General features: G+C 41.8%; 1 protein-coding gene across 1 annotated transcript in view; it reads right to left on the bottom strand.

The window, feature by feature from the left end:
* Positions 1 to 16,210: 16,210 nt before the first annotated feature.
* LOC128659927 (uncharacterized) overlaps positions 16,211 to 20,102 on the bottom strand; it is a 150,279-nt gene continuing 146,387 nt past the window's right edge. Inside the window, exons 9-10 of the mRNA XM_053713513.1 lie at positions 16,914 to 17,283; positions 16,211 to 16,553 (exon numbers count right to left, since the gene is read on the bottom strand). Of these exons, the coding sequence (XP_053569488.1) occupies positions 16,361 to 16,553; positions 16,914 to 17,283 (563 nt within the window). The 3' untranslated portion in view covers positions 16,211 to 16,360. The remainder of the gene's footprint in view (positions 16,554 to 16,913; positions 17,284 to 20,102) is intronic.

The raw sequence follows: 20,102 nt of genomic DNA on the forward strand, positions 1-20,102 counted from the left end.
CAGAGGTTAGCTAGATATGAGATAATGTTGCCTATCAAAACTGTTTTTGCAGTCTCCCAAAACAATTGTGAGTTACCAAGATGTGCCTTGTTGTCAGTATAAAAGTCATTCCATGATTGCGTTAGAAATTGAAGGGCTCAGAGGTGCGCAAGTAGGTTGAAAACCGTAGAGTATTCCTATTAGAAGGGTGTCTAAAGGGGCAAAATGTAAGTTTGACCGGCGCGTGATCACACAAGAGAATATCATGAATCTTATTCTGATGTATTAGAGAAATAAGAGAGTCCAAGGTCATAAAGAGATCTATCCATGATAGCGACGCCTTGACTTTGGAGAGGCAAGAAAAGTCCCTGCCCCCAGGATGACGCAGCCTCCAGATATCACATAGTCCCAAGTCTGAGGTCAGACTATCAAAGATCCTTTTTTTGAAATCTCCCCTTGTATTTGGGTCGTTTATCTCCCAGGGGACCCCCCTGGAACTCTTATTCTGTTGCACACAGGGTTGGGGGCTAAGTTGACATCCCTGCCCAATATAATAGGAGTATCTAAGTAAGCTGTTAGAGTTTGGATGATCTGAGTCCAGAAGGCTGAGCTTCTCTGGTTGGGGGCATATTTATTGCATAGAGTGTACATATAGAGGCCTAATTTTATTTTGTACAATGAGAAACCTGCCTACCACATCCCTATGTGTTTTGATTATGTCTATTGCTACCCATCTACCAAAAAGAATAGCCAAGCCTCTACTTGAGCTAGTGTGAGACACATATGAAATATCACCAACCCAATCTGTTTTCAGTTTGTCGTGTTCACTATCAGTTAAATGCCTCTCCTGCAGAAAAGCTATGTCAGTGTTCAGCATACGTAGGTGTGTGAGTATTGATTTTCTTTTTACCGGTGAGTGTATCCCACCCACGTTTCAAGTAACTATCTTAGTTGACATCTATCCCGCAGTAAACAATCAAAACCACCGAGGGTGGTGGGACAGGGGGGAGAGGGTAAAGAAAAAATAAATAAATATATATATATATATATATATATATCTTGTAGACCATCTATTGGTCTGCCCAGTGTTTAACCCTTTGAGTGCTAAGCACTTTCCTACCTGGGTGCTGAGCTGTTTTAAGGTTTTTTTTATTTTTTTGAAAAAAAAATGTTTTAACTTTTTTTTCCCCCCAGATCCCCAAGATTACCTTTCTAACGGTGGGTCTTGGGGGTCTGAAGCTACTTAGATGCCTGAGATACAGGCTTCTAAGCAGCATGCCCCCTGTCCCTATACTTAACATTGTTAATTTTAAATAAAGTTGCACAGTGACGTCACCGTGCATAATCTGTAGCCCCGGCAATGCTTGTCACAATGCAGGCCCGATAGGCCGGGGTAGGAGCGGGTGGTAGCCCCCAGATATCCCTCAAGGTGGGAGAGTGCTAGTGACGGCTCTGAGCCATCGTTAGCACCTGAGTGGGACACTCTATGACGGCTCAGAGCCGTCGTTAGCACTGAAAGGGTTAATGCTTCAGGTACACCTCTTTTCATTGGGGAGTCATTTCTTTCCATATTTTCCAAAATTACAGATATTTCAAGAGTATAAATGGTAAACACCAATGACCCAATGATTACAAATAGAGGTAAAAAGCATGTCAGGCTTCCAGTGGTTACAGAGGGGGGCGTCCTCGCAAAAGGTCATCAACCACATGGCATGTTTAATCACATACCTAGCAGAAAAAGCATTAATTTTCAATATCCTTACTAAAGGTTGTATAACCCTTTGTGCACCAGACACTTCCTCGTGGGAAGTTTAGTTTAAGGCAGTTATGAATAGGGTTAACAACAGGGTTATGAGTAAAACTAGGATGAAATGGGCTGTATTTATTATTGAAAACCCCCACGTGAGGTAAAAAGGTATAAGACCTGGTGTAGTAGCAGAGCAATTAATACCATGTCATTAGTGTATGATATAACCAATCAAATACTTTAGACACCACCGGCCCAATAAGGCCCAGCAAGAGGGTGTGTAGGTTACCATTCAGGCCTCTACAGTATGAAAGTGTAGATATAGTGGACGCTACAGAGTCAGCCTTTGTTATTGTGGATCATAAGGAAGTATAGGGTGGCTTGTAGGGTAGGCAGTGCACTATCCCAAGGGACAAACTATAGGATAACCAAGACAGGGTCCTGTGTAATACAATAAGAAAAGTCAACAATGATAACACATATAAAACAGTTAACATCAGTATGGAAAAAAAATGGTAATGGAGATCTCACTCCAAGCGTGAATTTACTATGGTATCAACATTAAGTGAACCAATACACAGGTGACAGCAAATTTTTATTTATTTTTAAGGAGACAAACAAACAGGCAACGTTTCGGGATAGTATCCCTTATTCATGCCATACCTGACAAACACTAACCATACTCTTATATACTCTAATACCACTAGGTGGCGCTAACAAGCATATTAACCATTTCCTAACAATCAATATTTCTCTAACAATGTTCAATGCTAATATAATAAAGTGTGTATATATATATATATATATATACAAAACAATACTACACATACAGTATGTTTGACTATATATCAATAGAAGGCAGCAAGAAACTAACCAATAATACACTATGTTTACTCTCTATATAATAAATTTAGATTTATAAAAAGACTGACAAAGCCCATTTCTCCAACATAGGTGTGTCCGGTCCACGGCGTCATCCTTACTTGTGGGATATTCTCTTCCCCAACAGGAAATGGCAAAGAGCCCAGCAAAGCTGGTCACATGATCCCTCCTAGGCTCCGCCTTCCCCAGTCATTCTCTTTGCCGTTGTACAGGCAACATCTCCACGGAGATGGCTTAGAGTTTTTTGGTGTTTAACTGTAGTTTTTATTATTCAATCAAGAGTTTGTTATTTTAAAATAGTGCTGGTATGTACTATTTACTCTGAAACAGAAAAGAGATGAAGATTTCTGTTTGTAAGAGGAAAATGATTTTAGCAACCGTTACTAAAATCGATGGCTGTTTCCACACAGGACTGTTGAGAGGAATTAACTTCAGTTGGGGGAAACAGTGAGCAGACTTTTGCTGCTTGAGGTATGACACATTTCTAACAAGACGATGTAATGCTGGAAGCTGTCATTTTCCCTATGGGATCCGGTAAGCCATTTTTATTACATAAAGAAAAAAAGGGCTTCACAAGGGCTTTAAGACTGTAGACATTTTCTGGGCTAAAACGATTTATATATAAGCATATTTTATACTTCATAGCCTTGAGGAATTATTTTAATCTTGGGAATTATGTAAAATAACCGGCAGGCACTGTTTTGGACACCTTATTCTCTAGGGGTTTTCCCTAATCATAGGCAGAGTCTCATTTTCGCGCCTCTATTGCGCACTTGTTTTTGGGAAGCATGACATGCAGATGCATGTGTGAGGAGCTCTGATACATAGAAAAGACTTTCTGAAGGCGTCATTTGGTATCGTATTCCCCTTTGGGCTTGGTTGGGTCTCAGCAAAGCAGATACCAGGGACTGTAAAGGGGTTAAATATAAAAACGGCTCCGGTTCCGTTATTTTAAGGGTTAAAGCTTCCAAATTTGGTGTGCAATACTTTTAAGGCTTTAAGACACTTTGGTGAAATTTTGGTGAATTTTGAACAATTCCTTCATACTTTTTCACATTTGCAGTAATAAAGTGTGTTCAGTTTAAAATTTAAAGTGACAGTAACGGTTTTATTTTAAAACGTTTTTTTGTACTTTGTTATCAAGTTGATGCCTGTTTAACATGTCTGAACTACCAGATAGACTGTGTTCTGTATGTGGGGAAGCCAAGGTTCCTTCTCATTTAAATAGATGTGATTTATGTGACACAAAATTTAGAGAAAATGATGCCCAAGATGATTCCTCAAGTGAGGGGAGTAAGCATGGTACTGCATCATCCCCTCCTTCGTCTACACCAGTCTTGCCCACACAGGAGGCCCCTAATACATCTAGTGCGCCAATACTCCTTACTATGCAACAATTAACGGCTGTAATGGATAATTCTATCAAAAACATTTTAGCCAAAATGCCCACTTATCAGCGAAAGCGCGACTGCTCTGTTTTAGAAAATACTGAAGAGCATGAGGACGCTGATGATATTGTGTTACGGTACCAACTGTGTACCAAGGGTTAATACCAGATGAACAATGTCCTGCATAGGGAATCAGCAATTCACAACCCAGCCAGTTTCAGGTTTAAAACAGAATGTCTCCTTTATTTGAAGGCAGCACACAGATTTATACACCCTGGCTTCAGGTTACAAAGGGCATTGGTTTAACAGTAAAGCAGACATATGAACAATGCATCAAACCTCTAACAATTGTCTATTGACAGGTAAAACAGATTAACATATTAAGTTAATTAACTAGGGAAGAACGTTTACTCAGACAATCTGATGTTGGGCAGTCTAGTTAACATAATCACACAAGGACACAATCAGTTTACCCAGACAGACTCCTGAGACACAATCAGATCTGAAACATACATAGAATACATCTTATTACTGAATATAGGAACAGTTCTTATTAGCTATAAAGTCTTTTATGCCCACTTGGCTTATAGAGTCACAATTGCTCCCACAAGGGGCACTCACACCCTGTACCCATCCTGTATTTATGGATACAGGGTGACATAGACATAAGACAGAGTTATGAAAGTACATGGGGTGTCCAGCATATAACATTCCATATTTCCATGCAGTCTCTGGGTATCCTTAAGCCCATGTACCTCCAGCCCAAAGAATGTTCCATAACAGGCCCTCCAATGTACAATGGCGAGATTGGTTTTGTCACATCTCTCCCCTTTTCCAAACAGACTAACAGGGTATCTGACCTCCTGCCGGTCAGTGCCCTGGTTAGTCCAGCAACCCACCCATAAAACACAATTAGTAGTACAGCCCACCCACAATAAATGGTTACTACACCTGAGTACGGGGAAAACTTGTCCATGTCCAGGTACCTCACCACAGCTGTGTGGGGGACTGGTACGCTGAATTGGTGGGTTGCGAGGTGGGCAGAGACCAGCTGTACTCTGCCCGGGTGCCAGCACTACCATGGAAGTAGCCTGGTGGGAGCCTGGTTGCTGGAGGGGGAGACCGACTGTCTCCCCTTTGGATACATAGCTGTGCTGCTGGAGGGGGAGACCAATCGTCTTCCCTTTGGCTAAACAGCCGTGTTGCTGGGGGACAGGACCAACTGTCCCTACCCCTTTTAACGCAGCCTGCCGCTGGGGAATGGAGTCTGGGCTCCCAAAGTCAGGCTCTGCAAAGGACTCCCATAACAAGCCAGGACCATCAAACTCCTCTCCCTCTGGTTTGTCATGCTCGGCTGTCCAGGGTATATAATGTGCCATATACCACCAGAGCACCTGGTAGGCATGTCAGTTTGCTGGGACAATCCATCTGGATTCCCGTTATGAGAGAGAATTCCTGTCCATACAAACAAGGGTTCAAATTCCTCAGTGCCCAGACCAGGGCCAAACAGTCCTTCAAAATCCCATCAGCTTCTTTACGAGTTTTCTGTACCTGCTCTTTATAGGTATCCACAATCCCTTCATACTGACATAGGGTGCCCTTGAGTTGCTGCACCTCACTATGAGCCAGCGTCAGCTTCTCCTCAAGTGTCGCTAAGTTTGTCTTTAAGGTTTCATGTCCCACTCTCAAGCTGGTGTTTTCTGCAGTCTGTCGGTGCAGCTTGTCTAGCAGAGATTCACGTTCTAAACGTGCTTTTTCCTCTGCGCTCCTCTTCTCCTTCATCAGCGCATTGTAACGGGACCTCCACATATCAATAGCGGATAGAGATTTACTGAGCTCATCGTCCTGGGGCTTAGCAGCAGGTGGGTCAGTCTCTGCTGCATGGATCTGGGCACGGGTAGTCACAGAGTTAACATCAGCGGGACCCATAGGAGCGTAGGCAGAAACAAGGGGGGCCAAGTCATTTCCAAGAAGAACATCAGCAGGTAAGTCCTTCTTGACCCCCACATTCACAGGTCTAGCGCCCACTCCCCAATCCAAATGTACCCTGGCAACAGGTAGGCTGAACACATCGCCCCCTGCTACCCTCACAGCCACAGTGTCTCCAGTGTACTGTTTCTCAGACACCAAGTTCTTTTGAAGCAAGGTCATGGTAGCACCAGTATCCCGTAGACCACTGACCTTCTTCCCATTCACTTTAACCAGTTGCCGGTTATTCCGGTGGGCAGCTTGCACAAGGTCTGCCTCATGTAGGATGCTCCAGCATTCTTGCGCCTCTACGTAGCGGGCCGCAGGCTGAGGATTACGTGGGATTCCGCCGGCGGGTCTTCTCCAGGACTGCGCTTGGTTCGCTTGCGTTTAGGGGACACTCTGGTCTTTTGTGCCCTAGTTGCTTACATCTAAAGCACCGAATAGGTTGTGAGTAGCACCGCAAATTGAACAGGGCTCTCTGAGGGTAGTTCGTGGCCGGAGGCCGTGTGGTATAGCGGTGCGCCGGGGTTTGGTAACTGGCAGCTGCTGGGGTGACTGGGGGTCTGTACTCCACTCTAGCAGGGGGCTTAGTGGTAGCAGTGTCCAGTTTGCGGGCATCCGTATATTCATCTGCCAAGCGAGCCGCTTCCTGCAGGGTGGAGGGTTTACGGTCCCGAACCCACTCTCGAACTCCTGCGGGTAACTTGTCGAAGCAATGTTCCAACAGGAATAGCTGCAGCACCTCTTCCCCAGATATGGCTTGGCACCCCGCTATCCAGTGAGCTGCTGTGCGGTGCACCTTACATGCCCACTCAAGGTAGGAATCTCCAGCTAATTTAACAGTGTCTCTGAACCGCCTCCGGTATGCCTCCGGTGTAACCGCATACCTGGAGAGCAGAGCCTCTTTTACAGTATTATAATCCCTGACTTCCTCATCTGGAATTGCCCGAAAAGCCTCTCTGGCCCGGCCGGATAGTTTTCCAGATAATATCGTGACCCAGTCCTCTGCGGGTACCTTGTGTAGTGCACATTGCCTCTCAAAATCCGCAAGGTACCCATCAATCTCTCCTTCTGTTTCCAGGAAGTTTTTAAAAGCTGCAAAATTTACTTTTCTCTTTTCCATCTTAGTCAGTATTGTAATAATCCCCCTCTTCCTGAGGTTACTGGCTTGTGTAGTTGCTCTTCTGGGCGATAAGGTTCATTCCGTCGCTGCCACCAATGTTACAGTACCAACTGTGTACCAAGGGTTAATACCAGATGAACAATGTCCTGCATAGGGAATCAGCAATTCACAACCCAGCCAGTTTCAGGTTTAAAACAGAATGTCTCCTTTATTTGAAGGCAGCACACAGATTTATACACCCTGGCTTCAGGTTACAAAGGGCATTGGTTTAACAGTAAAGCAGACATATGAACAATGCATCAAACCTCTAACAATTGTCTATTGACAGGTAAAACAGATTAACATATTAAGTTAATTAACTAGGGAAGAACGTTTACTCAGACAATCTGATGTTGGGCAGTCTAGTTAACATAATCACACAAGGACACAATCAGTTTACCCAGACAGACTCCTGAGACACAATCAGATCTGAAACATACATAGAATACATCTTATTACTGAATATAGGAACAGTTCTTATTAGCTATAAAGTCTTTTATGCCCACTTGGCTTATAGAGTCACAATTGCTCCCACAAGGGGCACTCACACCCTGTACCCATCCTGTATTTATGGATACAGGGTGACATAGACATAAGACAGAGTTATGAAAGTACATGGGGTGTCCAGCATATAACATTCCATATTTCCATGCAGTCTCTGGGTATCCTTAAGCCCATGTACCTCCAGCCCAAAGAATGTTCCATAACAGGCCCTCCAATGTACAATGGGAGATTGGTTTTGTCACATATTGGTTCTGAAGTGCCCCTACACCAGTCTGAGGGGGCCAGGGAGGTTTTGTCTGAGGGAGAAATTTCAGATTCAGGGAAAATTTCTCAACAAGCTGAACCTGATGTGATTACATTTAAATTTAAATTGGAACATCTCCGCGCTCTGCTTAAGGAGGTGTTATCTACTCTGGATGATTGTGAGAATTTGGTCATTCCAGAGAAATTATGTAAAATGGACAAGTTCCTAGAGGTCCCGGGGCCCCCCGAAGCTTTTCCTATACCCAAGCGGGTGGCGGACATTGTAAATAAAGAATGGGAAAGGCCCGGTATACCTTTCGTCCCTCCCCCCATATTTAAGAAATTGTTTCCTATGGTCGACCCCAGAAAGGACTTATGGCAGACAGTTCCCAAGGTCGAGGGGGCGGTTTCTACTCTAAACAAACGCACCACTATACCCATAGAAGATAGTTGTGCTTTCAAAGATCCTATGGATAAAAAATTAGAGGGTTTGCTTAAAAAGATGTTTGTTCAGCAAGGTTACCTTCTACAACCAATTTCATGCATTGTTCCTGTCACTACAGCAGCGTGTTTCTGGTTCGATGAACTAGAAAAGGCGTTCAATAAAGATTCTTCTTATGAGGAGATTATGGACAGAATTCATGCTCTCAAATTGGCTAATTCTTTCACCCTAGACGCCACTTTGCAATTGGCTAGGTTAGCGGCGAAAAATTCTGGTTTTGCTATTGTGGCGCGCAGAGCGCTTTGGCTAAAATCTTGGTCAGCGGATGCGTCTTCCAAGAACAAATTGCTTAACATTCCTTTCAAGGGGAAAACGCTGTTTGGCCCTGACTTGAAAGAGATTATTTCTGATATCACTGGGGGCAAGGGCCACGCCCTTCCTCAGGATAGGTCTTTCAAGGCCAAAAATAAACCTAATTTTCGTCCCTTTCGCAGAAACGGACCAGCCCCAAGTGCTTCGTCCTCTAAGCAAGAGGGTAATACTTCTCAAGCCAAGCCAGCCTGGAGGCCAATGCAAGGCTGGAACAAAGGTAAGCAGGCCAAGAAACCTGCCTCTGCTACCAAGACAGCATGAGATGTTGGCCCCCGATCCGGGACCGGATCTGGTGGGGGGCAGACTCTCTCTCTTCGCTCAGGCTTGGACAAGAGATGTTCTGGATCCTTGGGCGCTAGAAATAGTCTCCCAAGGTTATCTTCTGGAATTCAAGGGGCTTCCCCCAAGGGGGAGGTTCCACAGGTCTCAATTGTCTTCAGACCACATAAAAAGACAGGCATTCTTACATTGTGTAGAAGACCTGTTAAAAATGGGAGTGATTCATCCTGTTCCATTAGGAGAACTAGGGATGGGGTTCTACTCCAATCTGTTCGTAGTTCCCAAAAAAGAGGGAACGTTCAGACCAATCTTAGATCTCAAGATCCTAAACAAGTTTCTCAAGGTTCCATCGTTCAAAATGGAAACCATTCGAACAATTCTTCCTTCCATCCAGGAAGGCCAATTCATGACCACGGTGGATTTAAAGGATGCGTATCTACATATTCCTATCCACAAGGAACATCATCGGTTCCTAAGGTTCGCATTTCTGGACAAGCATTACCAGTTTGTGGCACTCCCGTTCGGATTAGCCACTGCTCCAAGAATTTTCACAAAGGTACTAGGGTCCCTTCTAGCGGTGCTAAGACCAAGGGGCATTGCAGTAGTACCTTACTTGGACGACATACTGATTCAAGCGTCGTCCCTTCCACAAGCAAAGGCTCACACGGACATTGTCCTGGCCTTTCTCAGATCTCACGGGTGGAAAGTGAACGTAGAAAAAAGTTCTCTATCTCCGTCAACAAGGGTTCCCTTCTTGGGAACAATAATAGACTCCTTAGAAATGAGGATTTTTCTGACAGAGGCCAGAAAATCAAAACTTCTAAACTCTTGTCAAATACTTCATTCTGTTCCTCTTCCTTCCATAGCGCAGTGCATGGAAGTAATAGGTTTGATGGTAGCGGCAATGGACATAGTTCCTTTTGCGCGAATTCATCTAAGACCATTACAACTGTGCATGCTCAGTCAGTGGAATGGGGACTATACAGACTTGTCTCCGACGATACAAGTAGATCAGAGGACCAGAGATTCACTCAGTTGGTGGCTGTCCCTGGACAACCTGTCACAGGGGATGAGCTTCCGCAGACCAGAGTGGGTCATTGTCACGACCGACGCCAGTCTGGTGGGCTGGGGCGCGGTCTGGGGACCCCTGAAAGCGCAGGGTCTTTGGTCTCGGGAAGAATCTATTCTCCCGATAAATATTCTGGAACTGAGAGCGATATTCAATGCTCTCAAGGCTTGGCCTCAGCTAGCAAAGACCAAGTTCATACGGTTTCAATCAGACAACATGACGACTGTTGCGTACATCAACCATCAGGGGGGAACAAGGAGTTCCCTGGCGATGGAAGAAGTGACCAAAATCATTCAATGGGCGGAGACTCACTCCTGCCACTTGTCTGCAATCCACATTCCAGGAGTGGAAAACTGGGAAGCGGATTTTCTGAGTCGTCAGACATTTCATCCGGGGGAGTGGGAACTCCATCCGGAAATCTTTGCCCAAATCACTCAATTGTGGGGCATTCCAGACATGGATCTGATGGCCTCTCGTCAGAACTTCAAGGTTCCTTGCTACGGGTCCAGATCCAGGGATCCCAAGGCGACTCTAGTAGATGCACTAGTAGCACCTTGGACCTTCAAACTAGCTTATGTATTCCCGCCGTTTCCTCTCATCCCCAGGCTGTTAGCCAGGATCAATCAGGAGAGGGCATCGGTGATCTTGATAGCTCCTGCGTGGCCACGCAGGACTTGGTATGCAGACCTGGTGAATATGTCATCGGCTCCACCATGGAAGCTACCTTTGAGACGAGACCTTCTTGTTCAAGGTCCGTTCGAACATCCGAACCTGGTCTCACTCCAACTGACTGCTTGGAGATTGAACGCTTGATCTTATCAAAGCGAGGGTTCTCAGATTCTGTCATTGATACTCTTGTTCAGGCCAGAAAGCCTGTAACTAGAAAAATCTACCACAAAATATGGAAAAAATATATCTGTTGGTGTGAATCTAAAGGATTCCCTTGGGACAAGATAAAAATTCCTAAGATTCTATCCTTTCTTCAAGAAGGTTTGGAGAAAGGATTATCTGCAAGTTCTTTGAAAGGACAGATTTCTGCCTTGTCTGTGTTACTTCACAAAAAGCTGGCAGCTGTGCCAGATGTTCAAGCCTTTGTTCAGGCTCTGGTTAGAATCAAGCCTGTTTACAAACCTTTGACTCCTCCTTGGAGTCTCAATTTAGTTCTTTCAGTTCTTCAGGGGGTTCCGTTTGAACCCTTACATTCCGTTGATATTAAGTTATTATCTTGGAAAGTTTTGTTTTTGGTTGCAATTTCTTCTGCTAGAAGAGTTTCAGAATTATCTGCTCTGCAGTGTTCTCCTCCTTATCTGGTGTTCCATGCAGATAAGGTGGTTCTGCGTACTAAACCTGGTTTTCTTCCGAAAGTTGTTTCTAACAAAAACATTAACCAGGAGATTGTCGTGCCTTCTTTGTGTCCGAATCCAGTTTCAAAGAAGGAACGTTTGTTGCACAATTTGGATGTAGTTCGTGCTCTAAAATTCTATTTAGATGCTACAAAGGATTTTAGACAAACATCTTCCTTGTTTGTTGTTTATTCTGGTAAAAGGAGAGGTCAAAAAGAAACTTCTACCTCTCTCTCTTTTTGGATTAAAAGCATCATCAGATTGGCTTACGAGACTGCCGGACGGCAGCCTCCTGAAAGAATCACAGCTCATTCCACTAGGGCTGTGGCTTCCACATGGGCCTTCAAGAACGAGGCTTCTGTTGATCAGATATGTAAGGCAGCGACTTGGTCTTCACTGCACACTTTTACTAAATTTTACAAATTTGATACTTTTGCTTCTTCTGAGGCTATTTTTGGGAGAAAGGTTTTGCAAGCCGTGGTGCCTTCCATCTAGGTGACCTGATTTGCTCCCTCCCTTCATCCGTGTCCTAAAGCTTTGGTATTGGTTCCCACAAGTAAGGATGACGCCGTGGACCGGACACACCTATGTTGGAGAAAACAGAATTTATGTTTACCTGATAAATTACTTTCTCCAACGGTGTGTCCGGTCCACGGCCCGCCCTGGTTTTTTAATCAGGTCTGATAATTTATTTTCTTTAACTACAGTCACCACGGTATCATATGATTTCTCCTATGCAAATATTCCTCCTTTACGTCGGTCGAATGACTGGGGAAGGCGGAGCCTAGGAGGGATCATGTGACCAGCTTTGCTGGGCTCTTTGCCATTTCCTGTTGGGGAAGAGAATATCCCACAAGTAAGGATGACGCCGTGGACCGGACACACCGTTGGAGAAAGTAATTTATCAGGTAAACATAAATTCTGTTTTTTTATTTAAACCCTTTGGGTCTAAGGTTCCCAGTTCATATATCCAATATGATTCTCTTTGCCTTAGCAACAACTCCCTATCCCCTCCTCTACGTGGTTTAATTATATGATCGATTCTTTGAAACCTAAGTTGACTTATAGAATGGCCATATTTTAGAAAGTGACTAGCTAACAGGGCTTTAAGATTACTCGTACGAATATTACTATTATGCTCAATAATACGATCCTTGGCACTTCTAGTTGATTCCCCAATATATACCCCCCACATAGACATTTAACCATAAAAATAACATAAGTGGTTAAATAGGTATAGAACCCTTTTATACTATATTTTTTACCAGTGTGGGGATGAAAAAGGAAGGAACCTTTGGTCATATTAGTACAGCATGAACAGCCTAAACATGGAAAACAACTCAAATTTTTAGAACCGATATATATATCTCCCTTTTTAAGACTGGTTCCAATATCTGCTTTTACCAATTTAGTTTGTACATTAGGTCCTTTCTATAGGCTGGCATGGGGTATTCTTTAAATGCTTGTATATTCGGATTACATTCAGATAATATTCCCCAATGTTTCCTAATAATACGCTGTATCTCAGAACTCTGAGAATTATATTCTGTTACAAATATTAATCTGTCGTCGTCTTTTTTTCATTTGGGGAGTCGCATAGGTGCTTTTAGGTTTCAGTAAATCAGATCTAGGAATCCATTTTCACTTTATTTATTTCTTCTTCAATTAGAATATCATGGTAACCCCTCTCTTTAAATCTTGCTCCCATTTGTTCCAGTCTTGTATTTAACAAGCACTCATTAGAAACTATTTTTCTTACTCTCAACATTTGACTATGGGGGAGACTTAATTAATGAAGGGGGGTGGGCACTCTCATATCTCAAAAGGCTATTACGGTCTGTATCCTTTTTAAATAAATCTGTTTCAAAAGAGTTACCCCTCTTCATTACCCTAACATCCAAAAAATCAATGAATTCTTCACTCCAGGTTCAGCTCATTTACAAACTCCTCCAGGGTTCCAACGTCGCCCCACCATACCCCAAAAATGTAATCGATATATCGCCACATCGAATAAATAAATGGTTAGAAAACACATACTTTTCTTCATATAAATTCATAAAAATATTGGCATAATTGGGGGCGACGTTGGAACCCATGGCTGTCCCTTGGAGCTGAAGGAAGAAGTCATCCTGAAAGAGAAAATAGTTACCATAGAGGATCACAGATAGTAGTTGCAAAAAACAAACAAATTTGGGCCGGATTATACTTGATACTTTAGATTCTAAAGTTATTTTAACAGAATCTAATCCGCTAGTATGTTTAATATTGGTGTATAAACTTTCTATATCAAGGCTGAACATAATTAATTTATCAGAATTTAAGTCAAGAGAGTCAAGCTTTAACAAAAAATCTCCTGTATCTTTAATAAAGGAATTCGGTACATGGTATCCAATTTATGGATCCAGAAGGCCTCCCTTTGCTTTAAAAGCGATTCCCTATTACCACCTCCTCTAGGCACATCCACTTGATCTATAATTTGCATCTGAGTTGGCTGATTTAATGGCCATACTCCACAAAATGACACGCAACAGGGGCTTTTTCATCTTTTTTTCTAATATTGGATTTATGCTGATTTAATCTATTCCTCATACTTTGAGTGGTCTCTCCAATATAAATTCTGGCACATGGGCATTTTATTATATAAACCATTAATGTAGATTCACACGTGTAAAAAGATTTTAATTTAAATTTATGTCCACTCCTAGGGTGGACAAATTCTTTGCCCTTTATTACCGAATGGCAATTGCCACATCCCAGACAAGGATAACAACCAATATTTTTTACAGTGATGTATCTCTCCCTATTACTTTGTCTAGATCCTAAATCAGATTTAACCAAAATATCATTCTCTACATTAATTGTATTGAGGAACATTTTATATATGGTAGTCATCTTTTTTTTAAATATGGCGCCAGCTGGTGACGATTTATAGATGATGTATTTGGCATATGGTGGGGCGACGAGGACTCCCTGCTAAAATTTGTGGAAGAAATTAATCATGAGGTTGATGGCCTCGAATTCACCTTGGCTTTCAGTGAGGAGAAAATGGTCTTCCTTGATACTGTAGTATATAAGAACGGACAGGATCTACAAATTGATATACATCGCAAGGAAACAGACCGTAATACCCTTCTTAGGTATGACAGTTTTCACAATAAAAGATTAAAGGACTCACTGCCAAGGAGTCAACTAATTAGGGTTGATTGAATAGTCAGTGAAGAAGAAACAAAACAATTGAGATTGAAGGAAATTGGAAAGAAGTTCCTAGATAGATGATACCCTGTAGGGTTAATAAACAAAGAAACCCATAATATATGACATAAAGGGGATAGAAATGTAGCCAAACAGGCGAATAATGAAAAATTAATATTTGAATCCCAATATAGTGATTACAGTGAGAAAATCTCATATAATTAGAAGACACTGACATATAATCCAAGATTGTAATAAAGAGGTAAAGATACTCCAAAATAAACCCATTATGGCTCACAGGCGAGTAAAACAAATATGGGTTATTTCTTTGTTTATATTGTTAATACATTTTAGTATATTTATGAAAATGTTTTATGCTATTGTATTTTCTGATATGTACATATGCTCTTTTGTATTTAGCCTTCTCTTTTTAAAAAAAACCAAGAATGTTATAATAAGGATTGTATGTGTAACCTATAAATGCCAGTATGTTTAATTGTAGCATGAAGTGTTTGGCCATGAAATGGTTACGTTTTGAAACATTTTTTTTAACTCTTTTTCATTGGTTGTTGTATACCTTTAAATAAGACACAGGTGCATTTCAATGTATGCATGATTAAGGGATTGTGATCTCGAAACGTTGCATACCTGTGCTGTTTATGCTTCAATAAAAAGACTTATTATTAACCTTATGGTGCTGTGGAATATTGAACTCTTCATTTGTGGGCTGGAGGTCGCCAGCTTGTCTACTGTGCATTACATCCTAGGAGGTTTGCACCCTATTGCCGGTCTCCTTTTGAATTGTAGTATTCACACATGGGATTCTGGAATCCAGATAAATGGCTGTTCAAACAATCCTTTAAACAATTATGACCAAAGACAAAGGAAATGGCTATAAAAAAATGCAATGCTTACCATGAAGAACTCAACATAGTAAGCAGCTTACAAATGGATAAGGACATAAAACACCTAAACTTGTTCTGCCACACACGATACATATAGGTGTTCCATAGCCTTGTCCTCAAGTACAGACATAAACGTGTTCATTTTAAAATGGACGCTATGGAGGAAAGAATTAACGTTGCCAATTTAACACCTAATAGTAATGTATCCAGGCTGCAGCAAACAATAAAATGCTCAACCCAATCAAGTACAAGTTTAGGTTTGTTAAGACACACGCGATCTTTGGCAATTAAGACTTGTACATGGACTGATGAACATTGATCACATCTATACGATGCTTGCTGATGTTGTGAGAATGGCTAAAAGGGAAACAACATACATGGCTGTCACATAATGTCACGCTGCCACCAAACATTGCAACGACCCCTTGTCCTTTGAAAAAGGAACTAATTCAGGAACTACAATCTACATTTGGTGAAAAAAATCTTAAACTATTAAGTTCCCAAGTACTTTATAGTTGATACGCTGCATGACATATATATATATTTTTATAATGTAATTTTATTCAGTTGATGTTTAATTGTTGCTATCAATATATTCCTAGATATTCATTTTTTGCATAAAATAATTATATGTATCCAATAAGAATGGAAATTACAGAAGTTGATTTCATAGATACTTTATATTATAATAATGTAATGTTTAAAATAAAATTAAAAAATAAATTAAAAATGTTTTTATAAATCCAGATTTTTTTTTTTTATTAATCAATATAACAACCGTTTGACTTTAACCCAAACTAAGAACAATAAAACTTTAATTACCGGTACTATTTCTCTTTTTTATTTATTCAAACTGAAAGGAAATACAACTGCTTTATAAATTTAATCAAGTAACATATTAATGGCAGGTCCATCTTCTTCTGCTGCATAAGATCCAACATACATGCGATCTGGTGCTGGAAATGCATTTCTTATAGTTGAAACCACACATGATGGTATCGCCTTTCTATTCCTTAGTCCAAGATATCCATGAGCAAAAATTGTGAAAGATCTGTACGATATCTTCCGTAAATCCCTTTTTTAATTTTATTTAAAAGAAAATAGAAAACAAAATATGAGCATCATATAACAAAGTACAATAGATTGTGAGAACAAGAATCTTAGAAAAGAGACATTAATCATCTTGTATTTTTGAGGAATTAGTTGTTTAACTATAGAATGAAAAAAATGATAAACATATAATTTCCTGGTTTACCTTTGACAAGATTGTATTTTATATTAACATATTATTCACAAATTAATTGTACATTGTCATAAGCCACAATATAAAACAAAACAAAAAATAATTTATTAAAAATGACGTAACATAGTTATGAATAAGACCTTTTAATTTTATTAATCCACAACAGTCAATTTTAATAAAAAGAAAAAATACCTCTCATTTGGATTGTTGGGTATTTTCTTGTAGCTTGCCAAAAGACGGTAAACTTGCACTAAATACTGTCTACTGGTTAATGATATAGACACATATGGATCCTCACAAATACAGGATGAACCGTCAGGGATTTTAGAATAAATATTCTCCACGTCACGGCAGCAGATTGATTCACGGGTGGTTGGCATAGCTTGGCAATTGCCGCAAACACACCAATCTGTGTTGCCCACTCTCTCTTCCACATCTACAGAGGCACCTTCTTCCGTTCTGAAGACAGAAGCATTAGTACCGCTGCTTTCTTCTCGATCTGCAATAGGATCCCAATGATGCGTTTGTGTACAATCAAATAGCATGGGCTGTGATCGCCTCTCTTCAATCACCATGTAAATTGATAAAAAACAAATGTTGGTCAAATGAGTCACACATAAAATACAATAAAAGGGACATTAACATGCACCATGTTACATAATTCACTATGTGCAGAGCTATGTGATATAAGGATAGCCTTTAGTTTTATAAACAAACTAATAATAACTAATTTGGTAGCTAAAACTATACTTACAAAGTAATCTTCTTTGTCTCTGCATTATTTTTTAACTAGCACGCCATAGAGTCACAGTTTAATAAAAGCAAATTCTAATGCACCATTCAACTACATGTAGTGTGCTCATGCGCTATGTACAACACAGCTTTACCTAGTGCAGGAGAGTGTTACATGTAGTGTGCTCATGCGCTAGGTACAACACACAACAGCTTTACCTAGTGCAGGAGAGTGTTACATTTAGTGTGCTCATGCGCTAGGTACAACACACAACAGCTTTACCTAGTGCAGGAGAGTGTTACATTTAGTGTGCTCATGCGCTAGGTACAACACACAACAGCTTTACCTAGTGCAGGAGAGTGTTACATGTAGTGTGCTCATGCGCTAGGTACAACACACAACAGCTTTACCTAGTGCAGGAGAGTGTTACATGTAGTGTGCTCATGCGCTATGTACAACACAGCTTTACCTAGTGCAGGAGAGTGTTACATGTAGTGTGCTCATGCGCTAGGTACAACACACAACAGCTTTACCTAGTGCAGCAGTGAGTTACATGTAGTGTGCTCATGCGCTAGGTACAACACACAACAGCGTTACCTAGTGCAGGAGAGTGTTACATGTAGTGTGCTCATGCGCTATGTACAACACACAACAGCTTTACCTAGTGCAGGAGAGTGTTACATGTAGTGTGCTCATGCGCTAGGTACAACACACAACAGCTTTACCTAGTGCAGGAGAGTGTTACATTTAGTGTGCTCATGCGCTAGGTACAACACACAACAGCTTTACCTAGTGCAGCAGTGAGTTACATGTAGTGTGCTCATGCGCTAGGTACAACACACAACAGCGTTACCTAGTGCAGGAGAGTGTTACATGTAGTGTGCTCATGCGCTATGTACAACACACAACAGCTTTACCTAGTGCATGAGAGTGTTACATATAGTGTGCTCATGCGCTAGGTACAACACACAACAGCTTTACCTAGTGCAGGAGAGTGTTACATGTAGTGTGCTCATGCGCTAGGTACAACACACAACAGCTTTACCTAGTGCAGGAGAGTGTTACATGTAGTGTGCTCATGCGCTAGGTACAACACACAACAGCTTTACCTAGTGCAGGAGAGTGTTACATGTAGTGTGCTCATGCGCTAGGTACAACACACAGCTTTACCTAGTGCAGGAGAGTGTTACATGTAGTGTGCTCATGCGCTAGGTACAACACACAACAGCTTTACCTAGTGCAGCAGTGAGTTACATGTAGTGTGCTCATGCGCTAGGTACAACACACAACAGCGTTACCTAGTGCAGGAGAGTGTTACATGTAGTGTGCTCATGCGCTAGGTACAACACACAACAGCTTTACCTAGTGCAGGAGAGTGTTACATGTAGTGTGCTCATGCGCTATGTACAACACACAACAGCTTTACCTAGTGCAGGAGAGTGTTACATGTAGTGTGCTCATGCGCTAGGTACAACACACAACAGCTTTACCTAGTGCAGGAGAGAGTTACATGTAGTGTGCTCATGCGCTAGGTACAACACACAACAGCTTTACCTAGTGCAGGAGAGTGTTACATGTAGTGTGCTCATGCGCTAGGTACAACACACAACAGCTTTACCTAGTGCAGGAGAGTGTTACATGTAGTGTGCTCATGCGCTAGGTACAACACACAACAGCGTTACCTAGTGCAGGAGAGTGTTACATGTAGTGTGCTCATGCGCTAGGTACAACACACAACAGCGTTACCTAGTGCAGGAGAGTGTTACATGTAGTGTGCTCATGCGCTAGGTACAACACACAACAGCTTTACCTAGTGCAGGAGAGTGTTACATGTAGTGTGCTCATGCGCTATGTACAACACACAACAGCTTTACCTAGTGCAGGAGAGTGTTACATGTAGTGTGCTCATGCGCTAGGTACAACACACAACAGCTTTACCTAGTGCAGGAGAGAGTTACATGTAGTGTGCTCATGCGCTAGGTACAACACACAACAGCTTTACCTAGTGCAGGAGAGTGTTACATGTAGTGTGCTCATGCGCTAGGTACAACACACAACAGCTTTACCTAGTGCAGGAGAGTGTTACATGTAGTGTGCTCATGCGCTAGGTACAACACACAACAGCGTTACCTAGTGCAGGAGAGTGTTACATGTAGTGTGCTCATGCGCTAGGTACAACACACAACAGCGTTACCTAGTGCAGGAGAGTGTTACATGTAGTGTGCTCATGCGCTAGGTACAACACACAACAGCTTTACCTAGTGCAGGAGAGTGTTACATGTAGTGTGCTCATGCTCTAGGTACAACACATAACAGCTTTACCTAGTGCAGGAGAGTGTTACATGTAGTGTGCTCATGCGCTAGGTACAACACACAACAGCGTTACCTAGTGCAGGAGAGTGTTACATGTAGTGTGCTCATGCGCTAGGTACAACACACAACAGCTTTACCTAGTGCAGGAGAGTGTTACATGTAGTGTGCTCATGCGCTAGGTACAACACACAACAGCTTTACCTAGTGCAGGAGAGTGTTACATATAGTGTGCTCATGCGCTAGGTACAACACACAACAGCTTTACCTAGTGCAGGAGAGTGTTACATGTAGTGTGCTCCTGCGCTAGGTACAACACACAACAGCGTTACCTAGTG

The sequence above is a fragment of the Bombina bombina genome, chromosome 5 (assembly GCF_027579735.1).
Source record: "Bombina bombina isolate aBomBom1 chromosome 5, aBomBom1.pri, whole genome shotgun sequence".
Classification (NCBI taxonomy): domain Eukaryota; kingdom Metazoa; phylum Chordata; class Amphibia; order Anura; family Bombinatoridae; genus Bombina; species Bombina bombina.